The sequence below is a fragment of the Notothenia coriiceps genome, unplaced genomic scaffold, assembly GCF_000735185.1.
Source record: "Notothenia coriiceps isolate Sejong01 unplaced genomic scaffold, NC01 NC01_scaffold00009695, whole genome shotgun sequence".
NCBI lineage: Eukaryota > Metazoa > Chordata > Actinopteri > Perciformes > Nototheniidae > Notothenia > Notothenia coriiceps.
Window position 1 is genome coordinate 3,664 of NW_011342396.1, and position 24,388 is coordinate 28,051.

The 24,388-nt window shown below is 43.5% G+C and overlaps 2 protein-coding genes across 5 annotated transcripts; one reads left to right on the forward strand and one right to left on the reverse strand.

Moving 5' to 3' along the window:
• Positions 1-1,663: 1,663 nt before the first annotated feature.
• LOC104945529 (kinase D-interacting substrate of 220 kDa-like) lies at positions 1,664-10,837 on the forward strand. Of its 4 annotated transcripts, none has more exons than XM_010771215.1 (8): positions 1,664-2,068; positions 2,493-2,609; positions 3,377-3,436; positions 6,289-6,405; positions 6,602-6,700; positions 7,476-7,694; positions 8,391-8,612; positions 9,312-10,837. In XM_010771215.1, exons 1-8 carry the CDS (start codon positions 1,787-1,789, stop codon positions 10,164-10,166), a joined length of 1,971 nt encoding a protein of 656 aa, XP_010769517.1. In that variant the 5' UTR covers positions 1,664-1,786; the 3' UTR covers positions 10,167-10,837. The 4 variants fall into 4 exon arrangements, with proteins under 4 accessions (XP_010769517.1, XP_010769518.1, XP_010769520.1 ...); XM_010771216.1 differs by lacking the exon at positions 3,377-3,436 and adding an exon at positions 5,172-5,204 and having other exon boundaries at positions 1,665-2,068; XM_010771217.1 differs by lacking the exon at positions 3,377-3,436 and having other exon boundaries at positions 1,669-2,068.
• Positions 10,838-12,107: 1,270 nt separating this feature from the next.
• Positions 12,108-14,393, reverse strand: id2a (inhibitor of DNA binding 2a). The gene is made up of 3 exons (XM_010771220.1): positions 13,937-14,393; positions 13,589-13,649; positions 12,108-12,741 (listed from the first exon to the last, which is right to left on the reverse strand). Exons 1-2 carry the CDS (start codon positions 14,288-14,290, stop codon positions 13,593-13,595), a joined length of 411 nt encoding a protein of 136 aa, XP_010769522.1. The 5' UTR covers positions 14,291-14,393; the 3' UTR covers positions 12,108-12,741; positions 13,589-13,592.
• Positions 14,394-24,388: the final 9,995 nt, after the last annotated feature.

The window sequence follows — 24,388 nt, forward strand, 5'->3', positions numbered from 1 at the left end:
TGGCTATTGACCTACAGTGAGTTGATGCAGGTAATGAGTCTGTTGTTGTTTGGAGCACATTGTTATCAGTTTGCACTTGCTTCTTCGACTTCTGGCGAAACCAACCGGAGCACTTACCTCTAAAACAAAATCTATTTTAATTTTTTGCCTGCCTCCTTCTTCAGCTATTTCGTGTGCCAACAAAACGTTTATACGTTTTTCCTTAAAGCGCTATAGTGGCGTCGTGTAGTTCGGGATTCATTGTGTGTGTGTGTGTGTGTGAGAGAGAGAAAAAAAAAAAAAAAGTTTATTGTACTGTTTTGTCTGAAGTACATAAAAGGCTTGGGTATACAAAAGCATGGAGAAACAGAGATCTGTCCTCTGCGTTGAGTTCAGTGCCAGCTCATTTGGCAGTGACGTTACTCGTAACATTGCAGCAGGGTCCGCTCTAAAATCGCCCGCTGCAGGGGCTCTCAGAAGCCCGCAGCTTGCTTTTCATTTCCAAACAATCAAATTGAGCAGGTTTTCACTTCCGCACTGTGGGATCAGGACAATATTTCCAAACTGCCTTCAAAAGTCACAGTTATAGGGACGTAACAGTGCATCAGTAGTGGAGTGTACGCCACTGTACTCAAGCTACCGTGCGTCAGCGTCCATTCAGCCCATACAGGAGTGTCAATGACGTTGAGTGTGAAGCTGCTGCATCATGGCGTTATGAGACTACAGGAAACACTCACACACACACACACACACACACACACAAAGTCTGTTCTATTGAGCTGAGTCATGGAAGGCGCAGCTGACCAAGCTCTACAACCAGACGTCCAGTGTCCTGTCCTAAAAGTGTTCAACTGTTTACATGTATTCACAGAACATGTGTTTGTGCGCTCAAAATTATGTGGGTGTTTTCACCTCCACGTGTGTTCCCGTGGAGCGGAAGGTGACCAGCGCTCCTACTCAGTCGTCCCGTGACCGCTCGGTGCTTGGTGCCCGGTGTCCTGTGGCCAGCCAGTGGGCAGTGCTGTCAGTGATACCCACCCATGAGCCTGACTCACATCATAAGGCCCCCATTGTGTTCACAGGCTGGATTGGGTCTCGCTCAGCGTGTCATTCAGCAGCCACTTGTATAACCAGGAGACATTCTGGTGCCTGCTTCTCTTTCTGGTGCTTACTTTCTTGCCAGCCACACAGAGCCACTCTCTGTTCTGTCCCTGGGTTTTTTTAACTTTAATTTAGGAGGTTTTACCAAAGCTCCCTCTCCTAGCGCCTACTCAACTCCGCACAAAGTCAAATTGATTTATGTGAGAACAATTGTGGCTCTGAGTACTTAGACGATAGTGTCCACGAGTTCACATGGTCCGCTTTGTTTGTTTACATTTATGAATGTACTTGTCAGGGACAGCAAGGGCCTCCATGTGCCAGAGTCATCACGTGGTTGGCAAATCATTCGGCAAAGACATAACATCAGACCGCCTGCTGGTTTGTGAACAAACAGATGAATGGAAATCAAAGTGAGAATAGAATTCACAGTTGAAGTTTGTTGTCGTCGTAACATCTGCGCTCGCTTTCTCTCCAGCATTCAGTCGTTTGATCGTCTTCTATTTAAGGAGAACATGTTCAGGAACAATGTTCTTGTTGTATTCTCTACAATGCCTCAAGAATATTTCTGTCTTGCACGCCGATTGGTTGATATATGTATTTTTCCCTGTGGATTCACAACAGTCTAAACTCTCTTGAGATGATGGAATAAAGCTAAATTATTGATGTGTGGGCGGATCTGAAGCGTCTTTATAGTCATAGCCAAGACATGATCATCAGCATCTCAGATAAACACTTCCTTCTCTCCTCTTTTTTTCCCCCTTGTCCTCCCTCAGATGTGCGTGCCGCCAGGGAGCAGATGCACATCGGGGGAGTGACCTATCCCACGCTGCCCCTGCAGGAAGCTCTGCCCCGCCCCCATTCAGGTTATGGCCAGCACTCTGCCGCCTGCTCTCCAGCGGGCTCCTTCGCCGGGTCTCTGCCCCCTCCTCAGCCTCACAGTGCCTACTTCAGTGGGATGACCGGCCCTCAGCACCCCTTCTACAACCGGGTGAGACAGGAAAATAACTCATGTGTACATAACCAGTCCTCATTCACTACCTAGAGGCCAATAAGTGTCTGTGTTAAAGTAGAAAAGCAAAACAATTTGGTAATTTAAAAATGAAGTCAATACATGTGTCACTATCTTACAGCGACCAAAAGAGCACATCCTGTGACACCCACAGATCCTCACCACCTCACTGATCTCAGACGTTATTATAATGTAGCATCAATTTGACCCACTTGGCAGTTAAATACATTGCAGTTAACAGGTCTTTAAATGTACCACATGACCATGGTTTTTCATTACCTCACTGAGAAAGGCAGTCTTTTCCCTGCAGCATGTTGGTTTGTGTGTGTCTGACCTCCCTCATGATTTACATTTGATTTGTCCCCCCTTCCCCCTCCCCTCTCCTTCCTTTTCCCCCTCATAGCCGTATTTCCCCCATCATGTGTATCACATGCCTCGGCCTTACTCCCACCATGTCCCCCCATACTCGCGTCCCTCCATTAAACCACCTGGTCAACTTAAGGACAACCCCAGTGGACTTGTAAGTAAAGAAGCATTGCTAGATCCAACTTGAATTTGTTTCTTTTCTCACACCTAATCATTACAGCTGCAGATTTGCTTTTTAAAGTATATAATGCAACAATATTGTGTCTATAATGCGATTGAAAGGTAAAATATTTTGTTGTGCTTTTCTGACTCTCTTTTACTGTTATTTTCCCTCCTTCTTTACTCAATGTTTCCTAACAATACCAATTAAAAGTGATCTTATCACATTTGTATTATTAATTAAATTGCAACAATTAAACTTACAAACGCTTAGGATGTAGTGCTATTTAGGGTCTGACATGGCACTCATTTTTTCAGTTAATAATACTTCATATAACCTTTATTGTAGAGCTATTATTAACTTAGGAATTTATTTTTTTAAACGTCATTCTTAATAATAAAAGGAACACCTAATTGCCATGGTGACCTGAAAACAGCCAACATTTACCCTGCAGGTAGCAGGTGCGTATTATATTGACTTATTTTGTCAGGTCCATTGTGCCTAACTACTAGCATGACTTTTTGACCACTTTTTTTACAACACTTCCTCTTTAAGAAGCACTTTCCTCCCCTTATCTCCCTTTACTCATTGCAATGTGTCATGTTTTACCCGTCCACACCATGTTCGACTGATCAGCTCTTAACGCTGGTGGTATTTCTCAGTGTGAGTCCAGGGAAATGCAATGAGATGTTAAAATGAGTTCAACCATCACTAGCCTTTCTTTCTATTCAGCACTTGTCTCCATTCTGTGCCTATGTCAGGATGTTATTGCAGAGGATGCCAGAGAAGGCCTCCCTTCATGTCCCTCTGATCCCACCATGGTAACATGTAGTTGTGGAGCACTACGGATATGCTTACATATGCAACCAGTTCTTCATAACCTGCATGTTTGCAAACCTCGTTTGTCATTTCCTTTTGTTGGATGTAAAATGCATGACTACATGTTTGACAGACTACTTGTTTTGTTGCTGTGATCAACAAAAGCCGAGAGAATACATTTAGACGGTTGCACACGCTGCAGAAAGCTTACATTAGATACTGTTTCCGTCGCGACTCTGACCACCCGCTATCAAGAGGTGTTCTTTTTTTTGGTCGCAAGATTCAGCATATGTAAATGTAACATGCTGAATGAAGTCCACTCTGATGTTGGCGCAGTAGCTGTTCCCGTTCTCCTATAAATGGACATAAAAGTGTTGTTAAGCCACTTCACGAATGCATGGAGTTGCACTGACAAGAGCCCAATCCCTACACCAAGATACATTCACACATTTTATGAGAGAGCAGACACTATTAGAACAATTTCATGATAACACTACTCGAGAGATTTCTGCTCCACAAAGCCACTTATCAGGCCGCTGCCAGAAAGCTTTTTAAAGGAGCTGTTTGAAAGATTAAATATAGATTATTTTGTAATGTTCATTCCATTCTCAGTCTGTATTTTTGCTTCATCCCTCCTCCTTCTCCTAAACCTTCCTCACTCTTATATTTTAACACCCTTTTCTGTTCCTCGTATCTCCCCTCATGCTTTTGCGTCCTTTCCCCCTAAGTATACATTTCTTCAGTTTCTCTCATTCTGGCTTTTCTATGTACATTAGCCCATCTTATCCTCTTTTGGGTCCCACTTGATCTCTTTGTGTAGTGTTCACATGTGCCTGTATTTCTGCAAATCTGCAAATGTAGACGTGTGTGCACCGTCGCTCATTTATGCAATTCCTTGGATATGTAAGCAGGCCTAGCCCAGTGTAATTGCTTAGCTGATATAAGGGTGAGTATGGATTCCTCGGGCTGCCGGGATTATCATCAGAGCAACTGTTGGGGCTGGCAACACACACACACACACACACACACACACACACACACACACACACACACACACACACACACACAATGAGCCCAGCGCTGGTAGGAGAGCTTATCTCCTTACCAAGACGCTTCCTCCCTCACAGAGCTCTGTTTCCTCTTCCCCATCCTTCTGCCCAGCCCTGAGCTCAGCCCAGCTGTAATTACAGTCTTATCACACACACACACACACACACACACACATACAGACACACCCGCAGACATATACGCTTTCGCTCAAGTTCTCAGAACACACGCTTGCAGTCTGAATCGAGGAGTCGTATTCGCGGTCTTCCTTGAATTGAAACTTCTGCTTTTTTCTGTGCAGAGTGTGAGATGTCTCATTTTCTTTTTCTGGGTCTTTCTCTCTGTCTCGCCAGTATTTCTTTCTGTCTGCAAAGATTATGACTGCAAAAGCCTGCTGACTCCCCTGAAAAACAAAATCGCCTTGTGTAATAATTCTGCTTTCAATAGCCTCTTCTAGTCTGGCTGCTGTGAAGGAGCCGTCTCCCCTCCTGCTGGGAGACAGACAAATGTCTGTCTGCTCTGTGGTCAATGTTTCTCCTGTCCCCTGATGATGGGTTCAACATGTGTGCTTGTCCGTCCGTCTCCCTCCCTTTTTCCACAGGTGCAGTCCCGGCTTCACACTTTCATGAATGTCTGTGTGCATTTGTGTCTGACTTTTTGTCCGTCTGCTTTTTTTGTCTCCATTTTAAGCATTTAAAGTCGCTGCCTTACAAATTAAAGCAGGTACATCTCGGTTTACTTTCATCTCTGCATCCAGCCCTTGAATCCATCTTCCATTTACTAATTCCTAACACACTGATCCACTACTACCAAGCATGCTGTAGAAAGATGTATTACAGACTCATCACTTGGAAGCAGACACGGCTTCACACCCTGCGATAGATCAGTAGATTCACTAACATAGTTTCATTCTAGAGTAAATCCAACTGTGTAGACACGACCATTAGCTAAACTCCCCGAGGGCTAATCGCCATCCTCTTGCCCACCACTGTAGAAAGTTGGCACCTATTATTGTGTACTGTATTGTGTGAGCTGCTTGTTTTTTTTTTTGTCCAACAACCACTCACAGTCCGACTAAGCTCTGCTCTTCTCTCCCTCCAAACCAGAAACAAAGCCGGGGGGCTTAGTCTGAAGCCTTGTCTTAATGGTGTTAATAGCCTAGAGAGGGAAGAGATGGCGAGGGAGGGAGTAGGAGGAAGAGTTGGGGGAGAGTGATGGAAAAGGGAGCAAAGCTGAGAGGGAAGGAATGTGAGAGGAAGGAAGGAAGGGAGGGAAGGAAGGAACAAGAGTAAGGCTTCAAGACAAGCAGAGGGACAGGGGTGAGTGGAGAAAGGGAGGGGAAGGAGATGAGGTTTGTTTAGTTTTGTGCCAGCCGGTGGCTTATTGGCTGTCTGTGAGGCCTTTGACAGCATCAACAGGCCGCCCCTATTACTCACATCAAGCCCCGTACTGTGGTGTGGCAACTCACAGACTTACAGACTCCATCCTTTAAGTGTTGTGCACACACACTTTACGTGCTTATCTAAACACTGAGAAAGAGAATAAGAGCAGGTAACAGTGTATTTGGAAAGGTTGGCAGCTTTGTTTACTTTTACACTTACACTGTGTGACTGATAGAGAGAATGAGTGTGTGGGATAGTGGTCATGCACCTCTGTGTGCCTCACAGTAACAGGCCTGCACGTGCCTTTGCAAGGAGTCGTTGCTCGTTGTGCCCTAATCAAGGTTTTATGAGTTGGTCTAACAGAATTTGCAAGTTTTAACTCACAAACAAATCCTTAATAAGTTGTTTATACTCTGTGTGTGTAGGCCTCTTCTGCGGCCCTGCTGAGCTCCATGAACACAGATGCAGTGTGTGAGCGGCTCAGGCAGTTAGATGGAATCGACCCCAGCATGCTGCCTCAATACGCCTCCACCATCAAGAAGGTGAGCTGTCAATAACTTTCAAAATTGGATCCATTTTCTCAGATGCTGTTTTCTTTTCATACTCGTTGCATAGCTTCATTCACCGCTGCCTTTGATTGAATTTGCTTCTTTTTTTTTGGCTTGATGAAATCTTGCACATGTTGGTACATACAAGTCAATCAGTGGAGAAACTGTCAATCCGTCTCCTTCATTGCAGGCCAATATAAATGGCCGAGTGCTCTCTCAGTGCAACCTGGACGAGCTGAAGAAAGAAATGGAGATGAACTTTGGGGACTGGCAGCTCTTCAGGGGAACGGTGAGACAACGTTTTTCTTTGAGCCTCTTTACTATGCCTAATATTGTTGTTTCCCATCTAAATAAATGGGCCATCACCACCAGAAATGATAAAGAATCAATCCACCAACCACAATACTTAACTCCTAAAAAACTCTTAGTCTTAAAATAGATTTACAGCAACACACATTCTCCCCACTCTGTGATGCTTTGCAGACACTCAGCACTGCCATGGTCTCCTGCTGATATGTCATCTCTTGTTTATTCCAATAAGAAGCAACACAGTATCTTGTAATACGACATCTTGTGCTGCGCTGAGAGATATTGGGATGGAGATTTTATAATCCGTATTACCATCAGGGCTCTCGTCTGTCAGCCAGGAGTCCAGTCAGCTGAGCCGGGGCTGAAATGACTTAACATGTATCTAGCTTCACTTCATCAGATGTCTGTCTGCACTCCTAATTCTAAACCACAGCTTGGATTGGTCGTGTTTTACCAGAGATCCAATGCAGAGCTCTTGTAGGAGCAGCTGGAAAGTGCAGCGGTCTAACAGTGAAGTGCTGCCAGGACACAGCCAGCACAGACATCTGGTTCAAGATGGCTGACTGCTATCTGGAAGAAGGGAGGTTTTGTCAGGCAGGAGTGGACGTCTCTTCTTAAGCAGCAGCTCACTCTCACAAGTGCATGTTCTGGTTGTTGCTGCCTAACACTTTTTGTATTTAAGAAATGGACTCAAACTGACAGAAGTCAAAGGACGTGTTGATAGGAAATATGGATTGTTTTCATGTCTTTTCTAGGTGATGGAGCTACGTCATGCTGAAAGCCACGCTCTGATCCAAGAAGAGTCCCGAGCTGCGAGCGAGCAGGGCAGCAGCGTGCACCACGGGGAGCCCAGCAGGCGCTCGGGGGGGGCCCAGCATGAAGCAGCGGCCTTCAGCCTGAACCTCAGCTTCGAGGAGCTGAGCGGAGCGGGGCTCGAGGAACCTCCGAGACACAGCAACAACACACACTGGCCGGTCAGTCTTCCTGTCAGGAGCTCAGTGGAAACGTACCAGCAGATAGTGTTAGACAGACGTGAAATGGGTGTATGCACATAATACCAACACGTATACGTCTGCAGAAAGACAAGAGGCATTCAAGTTGCTGATGCAAGTATACATGTGATCGTGAAACACAAAATCGCAAATGGAATCACAAGGTCATACACCCCCAAGCTGTTGCATGGCCACAATGGGCAGAGTGCTGGTAACCTCACTGGGTTCATATTAATGTGGTTTTGAAATGTGAGAAAAGGGCAGGGCAGAGGAAGCTTATGGTGATCTTTAACATTGCCAAATTAAAAATACACCCACTGCAGCACACCAAAATGTGTCAAGGGCCTTCCCCCTGTTCTTTTTCACCTTCTCTATTTCCAATTTACAAAACCTCTGAGGCACGAACAAACACTCACAGGCTGCCTGCTGCTATTTTATACCATCTCACCTTTCAATATTCAAATGATCCAACACCAAAAACACAACACAGCTTTCCCATGTTCTAAATATTCCATTAGTTGATAATTGTTGAATTTTTGCACCCTTTTTATATGTATTATATTCTGGTGTCAGCTTATCAGCCTAAAATCATTCAGTTATCTCACTCTTCAAATACTTTTGAAATTAGTATATTTATAACAAACTTTCATGAAATCTAACTTTCTCTCATCTTGTCAGGTTGCAAATGTTCGTGCCTCGAGCATGTCCAGCCTCAACTCTCAGGAATCCTCTAATGACATCTGCAAGCTGACAGACAAGCAGCAGGCGGAGTACCATGACGCCTACAAGGAATACATCGCTCAGATGGCCCAGGTGGAGATGTCCGGCACCGGGGGTGAAAGGCCGGTGCAGCCCCTACCGGGACAGTTCCTCCAGGCTGCCAGCTCAGAGGACAAAGGGGTGGGTGCACAGTGACCGGTGCTGAGTTTTTGCCATTGTATCGCTGACAGTATGAACTGTGTAGAAGCTCCCACTGCCAGATCAGTGTGGTAATCATAGGGACACTTCCCCCACTAAAGGACCATTTGTATAACAACTACTCTCTTATTTGACCTTGAATTGTTGAAGAAAATGTTTCTCGCATGTCTTTACTGGTAAACTAAGAATCCAAAAACAGAGAAAGGTCTTGATGAATGAAAGGAACATTTGTAGAGTGAATTGAAGAACCTGAACTGCAATTTCTTTTTGCTAAACCCTCACTATTCAAAACATTTAAATGGCACTCATTTACTTGGATTCATCAAGACTTTTCTTTGTGTTTTGTTTCTTTTTTCACCATGGAATGCAATAAACCCTTTTTTCAATGAGAATTGTATATAATACTTGAGTAGTTTTGCAAATTGTATTTTTGTAGGGGAAGTACTGATTTTAGTTCTCTAAAACTTTATATAAATGATCTCTGGCTTGTGCGATGGCAAAGTCTATGCTGGGAAAGGGGAGATTGCTCCTTCTTACGTTTCTTAATTATTGGCTTATAGTCTTTGTTTCTCTTGGCACATCCAGGAGGGAGAAGAATCCCCTCTTCAGGGCCTCTTGGCCAATCGCACTAGATTCTGTATATTCATATTCTTCTCTTTGAATCCTCTTCCCTCTCTGCAGGCCAAGGAAGGCTCTGACCAAGACAGCCGCAAGTCCTTCAACAAGAGAGGCTCCAAGGCTAGTGACGCCACGGACTTCTCCTCAGGGGCCGATGCCCTGCCCCTAGACCCCATCAGTGAAGAGGACGAGAAGCTGGACCACAGCACATCGTCCAGGACGCCGGGCTCCAGGAAGAAGGGAGCCGGGTCTCTGTACCACAAGCTGCCCAACGATGAAGACTCCGGGCCAGAAGAAGCGGACAACACCACACCTCTCCTCCATGATGAGGATCGAGTCCAGTCCAGCGGGCTGCTGGCCAAGCCTGGCTTCCTCTCCGAAATCCTCCTGGATAAGAAGGACTCGTCGGACTCGGGGATGCGCTCCAGCGACAGCTCCTCAGACCGCTCCCTGGAAGAGGCTGAAGGAGACGGAGAAGCTCTGAAGCCCAGTCTGATCGAGCTGGAGCTGGAGGGCCTGGTGAAGAAGAGAGGCCTCCTGCCCAGCAGCCTGAGCGGCCTGCAGGACGTCCGCATGTCCATCTGCTCCGAGGCCGCGTCCGAGGCCAGCTTCATGGCCAGCAGCCCAGATGAGGGCTGGCCGTCCAGCGGGGTCGGCAATCTCAACTGCACCCCCGGCAACAGCACCCTTAATGACAACGCACACAGCCCTGACGACACTTACACCAACAACAGCCATCTGCAGCCGTCTAGCATCACAGGCACGGAGTCCACCATCTCCTCCTCCAGCATCGACGACTCGCCAGCTGTCATCATCACCCCCGGCAGCAGCAGCACTGCCAACACCACAACTGCAGCCATCCACAACCAGAACCTGCGCACCATCAGCCTGGGAGATGAGATAGAGAGCGCCCTCTGAGGAGCTGCCGACTGTGTGACAAGGGTCACGTAGACTTTTTCATGTTGTTGTTGGTGGCGTTATTGTGCTGTTGGTGTTGTGACTTGTTCCAAAGAACTAGATATTAGGAAAGAAATGTAGAAAGTGTTGCTGTGAATTAAGATTAGTAAACAAAAGCGTAAATTATTTGGTTAGTTAAAAAAATAACTTTTATTTAAACAATTGATGCATCCAAACTACAAGTGGTAATTAATGATACCAAAAATGCTTCAGTCAGGTCAAATTGGGATTGCTTAACTTTCCAATATAATTGGAATATGAAATTATATTTTTTTCATGTGAAGGTGATGCGGTTATGGATATAGTGTGTCTAGTGATGAAATGTTACATGTTGTGGATATCATATTGTTACAGAAAGAAACGTGTGTATTTGAGGAAATGTAGTAATGACCGATAAAAAAAAGGTTCTGTGTTGCGGAAGACTATTGTCTCCGGAGTGTGTGCAGTGGTGTGTTTGGTAGATGGAATGTCTCAAATAGATGACAGTGTACACAGTGGTGCAGTCAGTATGTTCTTGGCAGGTTATGTAGTAGTATAAGTGCATGCACTAGTTTCCAAAGTGATTGTCTTCCAAATTGTGAATGGGTGTTGTGTGAATCAATAAAGATTCTGCTATGTTGACCCTTGAAATAGTTCTCATATTCTATCTTTCTTTCAGGAAAATCAGCAGTTTGTAGAGAAAGGCCCCAGAGATCCTTCACTAAAGAAATTTGATATTTTACCTGATGCAGGTTAGGAGAAAAGAGGTTGACATGCAAAGGGAGGGCGTCACTGCAGGAGTCATGTTCTCCGATAGATGGCGCACTCTCCATACAAACGTGCTGCAGGCTGGAGTCACGGACCCGGCCTGACTGCTATAAACCTCTGAGGGTAACATATGCAGGTCAGTGACTCTCATCGTGGATCTGCAGGGGTCTTTGAGGTACTTTCGTATTTATCTGAAAATAAATCTTCATTTCAATTTACATATGAATGTCCTTTGAATACAGTGTTCATGTATTGTAAAGGTGACTGTTTCTACAGCTTAGGCACTCAATCAAGAAAGATCCCATTAAGTGGTCCCTGGGGAACAATCAGGAAATGGGAGTCCATAGCTAATTTGGCGGGTCGTTTGTGTGAAGACATTTGAGAAGCCATGCCGTATTTAGGAAGGAGATGATTGACAGTTGGGTTTCACTTCAGGGTTATAGTAGGCTATACCAACTTGACGGTACATTGCGCACGGCACTATAATGCGTTGAACATTTAAGACATGCACCCAAAGATTATTATAGAAACTGAATTAACAAGCAGTAGCCTACACCCCAGCATTGCGTGGTTCACTATTTTCATATTACCTGGTCATTTATCACTGGAATTCCATTAGAAACCACAACTATTTCGGAGTGGAATTTAAGGCAAATTTAAACCCAAATTAATGTTTGAAAATAAAATAAAAACCTATGATGGATATTACTTCTGGAATCAGTAACGTGTCTCTGGCCCAGTTTCAGCTTCAAGGTGAATTTCCATAATGTTCCAGTTTTGTTTTAATACAACAGCCTACAGCCCATGGCTATAATGGCTCAGCCAGTCACGCTGAACCATTAAATCCTTTACATAGCATGTGAGAAAGTTAGAGTACAGTGCGCGTTGAATAAGCTTGTATGCAACTTTGTGCCTCCAGGTCGTGTTTGCCTCGGGGAAGTGTTGACGCTGTGTTTTAGACTATAGGTCACATACTGCAGGACTGATAAGGACACTTTGTTGTGGGATCTGTGTTTTGAAGTGCGTCAAATGTTCACTTTACATACAGCACTGCATGTATACTGAAAGTCAGCTGGGAGACGGATTTTACGCACTGGGTTGTCTTCTAAACCACTGACCCCAACCTCCCCCCCCCCACAATGAAACATGTTCAAATTGCGTTTTCGATTTATTTTTGTATAAAAAAGGTACGATTTACATTACTTTTATAAAAAGTTTCAGCATAATTAAGTACAACATTACACTTTTGCAGAAGTTTCAAATTTCTGCAACTATACAAGATAAACTCCCGATAAGAGTTCACAAGGTTTCATTCTTAACTTTTTTTTTTTAAACAACGTCCAGTCCTTCATGTGCCAACAAATCTGACAAGACAAAGACTAAACTTTTTACAGTAACTAACCAAGTTGTCTTTTCTATTCACGTTCCCACCTCCGCAAAAAAAGCGAAGAGATTCAACAAGGAGAGAGGGACGGGGGTGAGGAGGGGAGAGGGGTAATCCTTGTGACAATAATCTCGTTTTTCCTCCCACTGTCGGGAATATAGCGTGCCTTCCATTTCCAGAAAGGACCCACAAATAAAAAAGTCTTAAGTTAAATAATAATGAAGTGTCCAAACAGAAAACACATCACATAAGATTGTCCCATTATAAGCAAAAGTCTCTTGATTTCAGCGTCAGAAGAAACAAGAAAAAAATCCAGGCCTGGAGGACAGAGGTTGGAGGGGGGGGGGGGGGGGGGAAGTCCTGCTCCCCAGGTCCTGTGTGTGTTTTTGCGTCTTGACCAAACACCTGCAAAAGATTGAGAAAGAGAGGCGTGTTTAGAAAATGCAAACAGGGCAGAGATCCGGACAGACTGGCGCCAGGGAGGAAGCCGCAGTTTTTAACATTCAACCAAACACTCCCAATTCCTAAGCAAACCCTGCGCTCCAGATGTACACAGAGAGAGAGAGAGGGAAGGGGGGGACTCGCACACACACTTTTCGCACAACTTCAGCCTACAATCTGGGGAAGAATCAGCGTAATTGCCGCTCAGCTGGCGCCTACCCACTTCTTGTACCAATTATGTGCAGACATCGTAGTAGCAGTAATCCAAACAGCCATTATTTTCCTGTTGCAGATGCTCTTCATTATAGACACAAGAGGGTATAATACAACCCTGACGACTGCTACTTATATACAGTAACCTAAGCAGCCTGGACTAAATATCTTCCATTTCAGTACTCCAAACTGCAAGAAATGTGCCAGCAAAATGTCTTAAAACTGCACATGAGAACATAATTATTCCATTAATCGTCTTCACCATACTGACACATTACAGTCCTGAAGGGGCCCCGTTATGTGGTCTTTTTGTTTCAGATATTGCTTTGCTACAATGATAAATAAAAATCATAAAGGATCACATTTGGAGTCAAGTCAACCCTAAACCTCATAACCTCGGTGATGCAGTGCATTCTCGTGAAAAACATATCGGGACCATTACAGCAACGTGAGACGTCAAACATATTAGCAGGGAACAAATGGATTGGTAAATGGTAATTCTAGCCAATTCTGCTCCAGCAGACTGGGAGACAGGCTGTAGCGGAGCCTCAGAGCCCTGGACAGAATGCAGCAGCAGACATGAGGACAGCCTACTTACCGCTTTAACGATGCAGAGTCCGGCTGTCATCTGTCATCAGCTCTGATGGCAACTCCGGGGACTGAAAACAAACAAACAAACAGACCAAATGTTATTTCTTTACCCGGCAAACGATCGAAGTGTCTGGCTTTGCAAACACTGTTATGTAGGGCGAATCTCTTCCTCATCACATGTACAAAAGAAAAAAAAACATGCCATTTTATTTTCCAACAAGCCATTTTGTGCGAGTTACGCATAGGCTACAAAGGCGCACCGGCTATGCGCACAAATAGAGCTCCACTACACATCTCCCATAGCACACCATCGTTTTCCCAATGATGAATGTTGTTTAGCTGAGGTGTTATTTACCTGTAATGACAATATGCTGATATCTGTGTTGAGGGTGGTCAGAGGGGTCCTGGAAGGAGCTTGCCCCGGCCGCGGAGGGTGATGCAGGCTGGTTAGTGCGACACTGGAGTCCAGCGCGATCTGGAGGTCCAGGATGTAGTCAATGACATGCTGCAGGATTTCCATCTTGCTGACGTTCTTGTTCTGGGGGATGCTGGGCACCAGCTCCTTCAGCTTGGAGTAGCAGTCGTTCATGTTGTACAGCAGGGAGAGCGGGTCATCCACCGGGGTCTTGCTCCGAGAGATTCCCAAGGAGTGCTCCGATAAATTCGCGTTGGTTTTCCTGAAAGACCGAACGGGGCTTATTGCTTTCATTTTGTCAGTGTTAAGTTAAGCGAGAGGGTTTGTGTTTGTCGATATCTTGCTTCTTTAAGGTCCTGTATTTGCCAGAAGATCAGCGATCGGACTGGATTACCAAGCTGTCAGTGTGGTTTATATAGGCAGCAGGTTGGGCATGCGACAAAGGCGGGACAAACGCGCTGATTGGACAAGCACAATGTGTCACTCAAAGCCTTTCAGTTATACTATTGGCTATTTGCGCTTAAACCCATCCCCTTCCCTGCCGCGTTACCAGTGGCAACACATGTTGGAGGCGGAACACAGAGGGCGCTTCAGCAGCTCCAGTGGGCAATTTGGGAAATTAAGCCCTTACCTGTTTCTGATCAAGAAAATTAATGCTTTGCATGGCTCCCAATTGAATATGGCCAAGGTGCGAGCACGCGCCAATAAATGTACCTCCAAGATATACATTTCATCTTGTAGGTTATGAAGATCAAGCGATAGTATTTCAATAAATGTGCTCACAATTATTATTCAAAACACATTTTCATTCATATATTTACGACAATGCAAATGTTTATATCTGATAATAACACATCTTAAAGATATAAATGATATTTATTTTCCAGCCATCAATCATTCTTCATTTATTGTTGACATGTGCGCGTTTGGAGGTGTGGAGCAGTGATGACAGATGCCATATCAGGCGCGTCTGATGATTCTTAATTCACTCCAGCCCGGACCGATGTGAAGGCAAGTGTCTGAGCCGAATAACAAAGTAAAATGTTTGAGTGGCAAGCGGAAACAGCCTCCACCAGAAAAACTGCTCAGACCAGCGGTACAAAAAAAAAAAAAAGACTTATGAGTGTGTGTATAAGAAAATAAAGCAAAGAGATCCGAACTGCTAGTAGAAATATAGGGTTTGGTAACTTGACGCACCTCATAATTGTTTTTTCCTTCTTTACCGTTACCAGCAATGTGTTAGATTTATCAAAGTCAAGTTTTAAATGTGATCTACTAAAATTGTGATAGTGCGCACAGTCAGATGCAAAATACAACGATCCGGACATCAGCTTTAATCCAATGCTGTTCATACTTCCGCCTTATAACAAATACAGCCAATTACTCCTAAATAGTTTTTCAGGGGTTTGTGTGTGGCAAATGTCAGTAAGGGATGTGGAGCTTTACCAAACGCAGCCATAACTTAAATGTGTTTAAAGTGGCTGTGCGTAACTAAATGCATCAGTTCTGGTCCCGTGCACTCCAGTCTTAATTGTCACCTGAGTATGTTGTGTGTCAAAGTTCATTTAGTCACGACCGATAAATGTGGCTTTCCTATCTGAGCACGTGAAGAGGTGATTAACTACTATTGACACTTTAATGTTTTCTGAATGAGCCATTTGTTTGTAGGAATTACACGCTTCATTCTTCAACTGGAGGTGGGGGCCTGTTTGATGCTGCACTAACTAATTACCCCCGGGGGCAATTGTGGACTCTTGTGATGTTACATTTCCTCTATGAAAACAACATCAATGTATCTTCAAAGAGGGGAACACAGTGTAATTCGGAAAAGAAAAGACAACCAATCAGTAAAATGTGATACATTTTGATTTATTTTACTTTATCTGAAGATCTAAACAGGGAAATCCTAAAAGCCGAAGTGATCCTAATGGACAAAAGGAGACACAGGAGTGCACAGTCTGCAGAAGCAATAGGCTCTTTATAAAAAGCACAGGCAAGCTGTTCTTCCCTGGATTATTGTGAGCAGAGATGGTGAAGAAAAAGAAAGTTGCTCTCACCGACATTAATCTGTATAATGATGGGTTTGCGTCCTATAATCGCATAAAATGTCAGTGTAATGTTTTGCCGTATTTTACAGAATCCAGCAAAACACCATCTGTGTCATTGTTTTTACGCGCGGTTCTATTCACCAGGCACGGACATGTTCTCCTTCAGCTGTCTGGCGATCCTGTTTTTTATGCATTTCTAATATAATCTGGAGCTGCTGCAGTCTGTGTCCACATCTGGTGCAATAGGATTTTTCCATTTTCTCCCCGTCTTCCTTTCGCTCCCACAGCTGTGTACATTTCGCATGACGCCCCTGACTGATGCCTGACAGGAAAGGTGATGGATTGGCGTAAGAGCACGTCGGTGCAAAACCGAGCGAACCTCCACCTCCAGCAGCAGCCTCACCCCTGCCTCTCCTCTTCCCTCTTCCCCCTCCCTCCCTCCCCTCTCTCTCTTGCTCTGTCTTTGGAGCAGACTCTCTGGCGCCGGCGCCGTGACGTCACCCCATTCACAGCAGCCCTCGAGCCAGCCCTCGCGGCGCCGCTGAGGCGGTTTCCATGGAGACGGGGTTTCGGGGTTGTCAATCAGAGGTGGTTCTCAGCTGATCGACCCGGGGCCGAACCCGGGAGTTTCTAGGACGGGAAGTGGGACCCTGCAGGTTTCCTCTGGTGGCCGGCTTCAGTTCCTCAAGTATACTGAACACATCTGATAACCTACTGAGAATTGCCATTTCCTATTTCTCACAATTCAGAGGGACATCTAAGCTACTTTTTCATCCCATAATAGGCCTATTCCTTGTAGCTTTGGCTTCCTATAAATTCACATATTCATAAAATCTGATGATCTCATAAAATATATTCTGTTTAAACACCTTGGACCTCGCTAAATTTGACAAATCACATTTGACAGTAAAATGCCATACACCTTCATGCATAGGAATCCAATAATTCCAGTGGTGGAATGTTACTAAATACATTTGCTCAAGTTGTACCTAAGTATGATTTGAAGTGCTTTATCTGAGTATGTTCGTTTGGAGCTTTATTTTATTATTGTTATTATTATTTTTGCAGTATTCCTATTTCTACTTGTGTAACTTTAAATGCCACCTGAAAGCCACCAATTAATTACTAGTATTACTTTAGTACCCCAATCTTTACATTATTGTACAAATTGATGGCATCTTTCTTTGTTCTGAAGCTAAACTATCTCAATCCATCCTTAATCAATCATAATGGTTTGAGTCTTTATACAACTTCAACTGAGAACGTGGAGGATATATTTTATTCATTAATAGGTTAAGACAAACGTTTTATAAATGGCTGAACATGTGGAAAAGTGTTGACTTGAGTTTGCCTTAAGGAACATTGAGCTTGTACTGTGGAGCTTTAGTTTTCACACAGCTTGTTTATTTAGGGAGGACTACAATTCTCCACTTGTTTCCAGATGTTTCAGGGTGATGATGACCAACCTCAGCTACATTTGACCCTATACGGTTATCAGAGTTCATAAATGGCCTACTGAAATTAATGTATGAATTCAGTATGGCTCACTAACTTCAGGGGATAGGTGTGTTGCCAAACAACCCATATTTTCCCTTGTAGCAGCCCACGCACAAGGAAAGTCATTTGTGAAGTTTCCCTAAAGTATCTTATGCCCCCTGAGTCTCAAAGGCATTCCTCAGACGCAGCGAAATAAAAAACGAGCCTCCACATCCCCCTTTCTCTTCCCGGTCACCAACCTATTAGTTTGGGTTCAGGAGATAAGATTTAGACAACAAAGCAGGAGCTGCCAACCGGCTCAGAGCGCCCTGCATCCCGGCGTCGCTCTGTCTGCGCCCGGCCAACTTGTTGATCCTCCGCCCTGCAGCTGCACTTCACTCTCCCAGCAAATATTAGGCTCATTTTAAATCATGTACCAGTTTTCACCCTTAAACGAACATTATTTCTATGACATAAAACAAGCTACTAACTTTCTGTCATGAAGTTTAAGTCCTAACACAGTGGAGTATTTTCGAACAAGGCTTCCTAAAGCGACTCAAAATGTAATTTTCTGTACCAAACAACTAAAAACCTTGCAAAAAAAAAATGAAATCAACCGCATTGAATGAACGGATGAGCAAAAATAAGCAGTCACATACGTTTAAACCGGGTTTCTTTTGCCAAATGTGCAACTCACTGCCTTGATTTACACTTTATATTTCTAGAGCCTATACGTACAAACCGCGTACACTATATTCTCTGAATTCCGCTTGCTTTACAGTCCGTGTCCTTCGAAGTAATAACAGCCGAGTACTTCAATTATGTGTTTATTCTCCACCGTCCCAAAGTACGAAAAAGTCTCGCGCTCTACTCTTCCTCGCCGGGCTGTGCCACGCGCCTGTCGCGTGGAGGAGTGTACACATCAAAGAGTGGCGCAGGGACTCTTGTAGCAGCGTCGACCCTGCGGGGCGGGGTCTGCTGTCCTAACACCCCCAAACACTGGAGCCCTGTCACCAGGAGTAAATTAAAAAAAGGGGGAGAACTGTGATGTGAGTGACTATGAAGCTGAATTAATGAATAAGTCATCAGTTTTGATTAATCAGGCAAGCTTATTGTTCTTAAACAATATCATAAAAAGAAAAAAAACACAAATAAAAGAAGAAAAAAGGCTTCTTGTAATTTATCAGAGCCCAAGATAGCCCCTTCAGTTTTCATGTTTTTCAAACCAATGTTACAAAATGCAATATTAAACAATCAAATTGTGTTACTTATTTGTGGCAAATCTTTGTATTTGAGAAACACAGAATACTTTTTAAAAATGGGAAAATAAAATCTAAATTGTTGCTGATTCTTTTTTTTGTTGATAGTCTTATTTTATTACATTTCAGTTCTAATGGAGTCACAGAAAAGTCTGACAGACTGAGTTTAGCAGTCGGTCAACATCATAACTTTATTAGTGTGAAATAATCAAGATCAGATGGTTCTCTGCATGAATGTTATTGGACACATTTTATGATCATTAAATAAAAAAAAACTGTTTGAAATGTACACTTTATGAAAATGATTTTTTTTTAATCAAGTTATGAAGTAGCTCTGATTCAATCTGACTCTGGCCTTGACTCAAATACATCTGGTGTGTCGCTGTCTTCCTCCCTGTCCACCTCCCGCCTCTCTTTAGCCTCTCCTGCTCCAGATGGGACTCTTTCTGCTCTCTGAGCAACAGCCATCGAGGCCTGGCTCCATTGTAACGTGAGAGGCTGCAGCAGGCTCACAGGCAGGCAGGAAGCTCTGCGATAGATGGATGGATGGGAGAGATGAGATGGCCAGATTGGACTGGGAGACAAAGGCACCATGGCTGCCCGAGTGCCTTCCAGGCTGGTCGTGGAGTGGCCACTCCAAGCCTCCCTGGAGGCCGGCCTTCCTCTGCCACACACACACACACACACACACACACACACACACACACACAAACAAACACACACACAGCTCCTCCACAACACACAGCTGGCTGCAGGAGAGGAGGCAGTAGGTAGAGGATGGTGGTGGACAGCTGAACCATAGAAATACATATAATGCCTTAACCTCCTACTAAAGTGTAGACGACTCAAGCAACTATCCGAAGTTGTTAAAATTCTACTTATTTTCGTCAGAGTTTAACCACTGAGATCTTTTGGCCAGCGTGACAACCACCAACCAGTTGGCAGTGTGGAAAAGTTGGCTGCAGTTAAACTTTTGGGCAATATTGCCCGTTGGCATACAATCACACGCTAACATTGCTGTGTCGCCCACCTATCACGGTGGCACAGCTGTCACTGCAGCTAGCAGTCTGTACCCCAGTAATCAGATATCTGCATATCTCCACTTTCACACAGGGAGTATAACAGTGTGGTTTATTCGCACGCACTGTCAGAATATGATTGTTGAAATCAGATTTCGAATGCAGCGAGGAGAACAGAGTTTTTCAATATTAGGGTTTTCCGTTAATGACCACTGAGTCAGTTATTGCATTGATGTGACAGGTGTGGGAACAAAATATTGTAATTTCATCAGGCCTTTGCTTGTCATCTTTAACACAAGATTTTCTGAGTAAATTGATGATGCTGGTGTTGTTTCAATCCCAGTGTGCAGTCGGTCAGGTTCCTCTATTCCAGGGGGAATTGAAAATATATTTGAGACCTGAAACTAGCTTCTGATACCATCTTGGCCTGAGACTTCTTGGATTCTGTGGTGACATGGTTTTGTCTGGTTCTTAAAGACAGCGTGTGTCAAAAGGTCCACTTTTAGTAGTTTGATCCCCAGCCACTGCAGTGTACATGTCAAAGTGTCCATGAGCAAGATACTGAACTCCTTATAGCTTCTGACGGCTGTACCGCTTTGTGAATATAGCCGCTGATGAGGCGGCATCTTGTATGGTAGAATCACAAGTTGTAGCATGATATCCAAGTTAGTTTTAGGAGGGAAAATTACATATTTAGGTAATGTTTGGTTCAGTTAGGCATACAACAATCTAGTTGTATGCATCATCATATATGGAGAAATGTGTTTTTCACAAATATCCGATGTTGCTAACATAGCCAATGCTAAAAGGTTATTAAGGCTAAAATGATTTGGGGCAGGCTAATTATGTCATATATACTTTTAAGTATGTAGTTGGTGTACATCATTGTGAGGTTAAGAGTGTCAACCATTTAGAATTTCACTTTTTTCTGCTTAACTTTGAACTGGTTACATGTTATCAAGCTAACTCTGTCAGTTAGCGCAGTAACTTTAGCCAGAAAACAGCACCCATTTCATTTTAGTGAGGCCTAAATCTTCTCTTACTAAGCACTTGCGTCATTACTAAGCTAAGTTTTAATTTCAAGAAGAGCTGGTGCAATCAGCCCCCAGGGCCTTAACTAAGACAGAGTTTGGGTGGTGACCCCTCTCCCTCTCTCTTAGTGCACTCAGAATCTAGCAGGAACATAAGAGGACAACTTTCAGAGTCAAGCTTTCCACCTCAGCAGAACTCTGTTTCCTTCTGCTGTATCTCTTTACTGCAGCAGAGCCAACTTCCTTATAACACTAAACCCTCTGACCACAGTCATCTCGGTCTTACTCAATCTTTATCTATTTATACAGCACAGAGGGAAGAGAGAGTTAATGCAGTCCTTTGTGTGAAAACAGAGAAGGCCAGTCATGTCTGATTCATTGCTCCGTCCTATATGCCATCGCTGACCACCCATGCTTGTGTTGTTTCCACTAAGGTAAATTATGTGTCTGGTGTTTGGAGAAAGGCTTCACAAGTAGGCTAGGAGCTGCTAGGTGCTGCCATAACAAATAGTATTCAGGTGTAAGATGGGTGCTCGAAAGGCCTTGCACACATTCATAACTTCTAAAGAGATTTTTGAACAAGATAAAAACAGCTTTGTGGGTTTTAGGCTACACATACTAAAGACATTCATGAACTAAATTAAGATTGTGTTGAAATCCTAAAGGCGCTCTGAGATCCTTTTTCAGAAATCTTCTATCCACACAGAAACGCAAAAACAATAGAAAACACTTAAATCTATTATATTCTAAGCCAGCAGCTTAACACCGTCACTGCCAAGATGAGTTCCACCGTCTTAGAAGCCTTATTTATTGTTTACAGAGCGAGTGTGAAAAATGTAGTGCACCAGCCAGTCCTGATTTTCAACTGTGGCTGTTTAAACTCATTCACTAATTGTGCCATTATCACATAGGCTATTCTATAGATTAACAGAGGGCAGTGCTGTAGCCAGAATTGTACTGAGAACATACGTGTCTCTAACTCCAACACCAGAATGTCCCAGAGGTTTATTTTATTTAAGATGTTTGTCAGAAACATAATGAAATGTATAAGTTTAAATTAAAACAATTGAACAAAAAGGTTTGTCTCTATTCTCCTTGTAATAACTACCAGATTTCCAAGCTCTTTCCAGGAAACCTCCCAGGAAATATGAACCAATAAAACAAAATATTTCTGTTCTATTTTTTCAACATGATTGTTTAATTTAGTTTAATGCTCGCTGCCAGGATTAAAATTCTAGTGGCAAAAATACTGTTTCCTTTATTTATAATTTTTTCAAATTTAAATCCCGGATTTTTACATTAACAATTAATCAAATGAATATTTCAAAAAAAAAAAACGTTCACTCTTAATGACACCCCCAGTAATGATCTCCTTACCCTACAGTTTCTCTCAGCTTTTAAACAGGGTTTTGGCGTCTTGTAACTTATTGTTTTTACAACCTGTTTCTTATCTGCTTTGGTTCACTCTCACCGTCATTTTCATTGACAGCAGGCAGCTGTTTTTAGCTGACATTTCCCAAATTCGAAACATATTACTGGAAAATACAGAAGATATTAGCTCACTGACCTCAGTGTTAGCTAGCGCTAATAGGAGACTTTTTAGGCTGGTGAGTCAATTGGAAAATAAAAATACATTTCGGACAATACTTGAGACCTTTGTTGTATTGTCTTATTTGGATCTGTTCTCTGTTTGAGCAATGTCTGATGGGATTTCGATGTACTTTTTATGAAGTATGACAATTCAACTCCACTAGTTAGTCCTCTATAAATGCATGCTATAGTGAGTTATACGGCGAATAGAGAGTGATCCCAGAAACAACCAGGTGCTGTTTTCTCCATTCACACTGGAATGTGACAATTTAATTTAGCACTTTAGTGAAACTCTTAAAGAAACAGTGGTCAAAATGCTTCAGACGTGGCCTTGCATGAGCCTTTCTGTTTCCAGGAGCTTCTGAAGGTGTCTTCTCGACTCTCACATGCAGATTTGCTGCTGTAAGCATGTTGAAGTGGTCAGGTGGAGAGGCAGTGCTTTTAACTGATCACAACAACAAAGGTTCTCACGGCCCTAATCCTCTTTGGCTCTTATCTCTCACCCCTCCTCACCCACCACCCATCTCATCGGCTCACGTAGGATCAGACCTTCCAGCACAGACTTTCTCATGCCTTTCTCCTTTGGCATGCTCTTAATATCCCTATTACTTTCTCTTTCTCTTTCCTCCCAGATTATTGGTCTCTGGCAGTCCACTTTTTCTCCGTCTTTTTGTCTCAATTTCTTTTCTGCCTCTCTCTCTTTTACCAGTTTTATCTGTTCTTTTCCCACCAAGGGCATCTGGGTCTTAAAGGACCCTCTCCACACTTTGACTAACAAAAGCTGAGTCACTTTTGAAATGAAGAGCAGAGTCTTTGAGCGCCACTTGCTAAGCCCCATTTGAAGAGAAGCTTCAGTCTCTTATCAACAATAGCTTCAGCCCTGTGTGCGGACTATGATCAAGCATAAGGCGGTTCATTCAGGATGGTGGGAAACTAAGCAGCAGCGGGAGGGAAGAAAAGCATTTGAATAACAACTTTCTTCAGCTGTGACATCTTTAAATCTTTGTGATGTAATTATATTAAATCCTCAAAACCTGCTGTGTTTCATATTGCCAGCAGTCTTTACTTCCCTATGCTATGCAAGCTCCACCACAGTTAGTCCCAGCCAACACAGGTTAATGTGGCCATTTACTCTGATATCAGCAGAATGAATCAACCTTTAAAGGCTGTTAGTGTTATTAAAAATGCCCCAGAGGGAGCAGCTATGGCTCGTGTATTTCCAGGGTGTATGTGTTGCAGTTAGCTTTAGATTATTGGGACTTATTGGAGTAACAAGCTAATGGAATTAAGGTGCTGGATTTCATGCAGCGTTGCCAAGATTCAGCGTTAAAAGGATGTGTGCTGAATAAATAGTGCTTTAAGTATATGAGATTCCGACACGGGAGAGATTCGCTTGTCAGAGCAGCATTGTTTGCTTGGCTCCAGAGCCAGGGAAACTGTCAAGTGTGCTTCTGGCCACGGATAGATGGATTGATGGAGGATTCAGAGAGCGGATTTCTTTTCTTAAAGTGCATTTTTAGAAGCCAAAGACGACAAACTCTTCAAATGCTGAAAGCAAATAAACTTTTTCTCTCATATCTATTTTACGCATGAAGCAGTTTTGAAAAGAAGTGCTGGAAGCAAACCTGAAGAAACCAACACCATCCTGATGAAAAAGCAAGGATTTCTATGCAGATCTATATTTGCCAGCTAATTAAGTACATGAAAAGCAGAATCAAAAATGAAATCCAAATATTTACCAAAATAAACTCATGTTTTGTTTCATTTCTCCGTCAGCGGTGCCAGAACAGAGTCCTCTCCATTACAGATAATTCATCTGATGTTTGTGTTTGTTGGTGGATTAGCTGGGAGGCGTTGCTGTTGGCCCAGGCTGTAAAACACTCTCATCTGTATTTTAATGGACTATGAAGCAGTGGGTGCGTCAACAGCCTATGGCTTCTTCTTAGAGGCAACACAAAGACATGGAGTG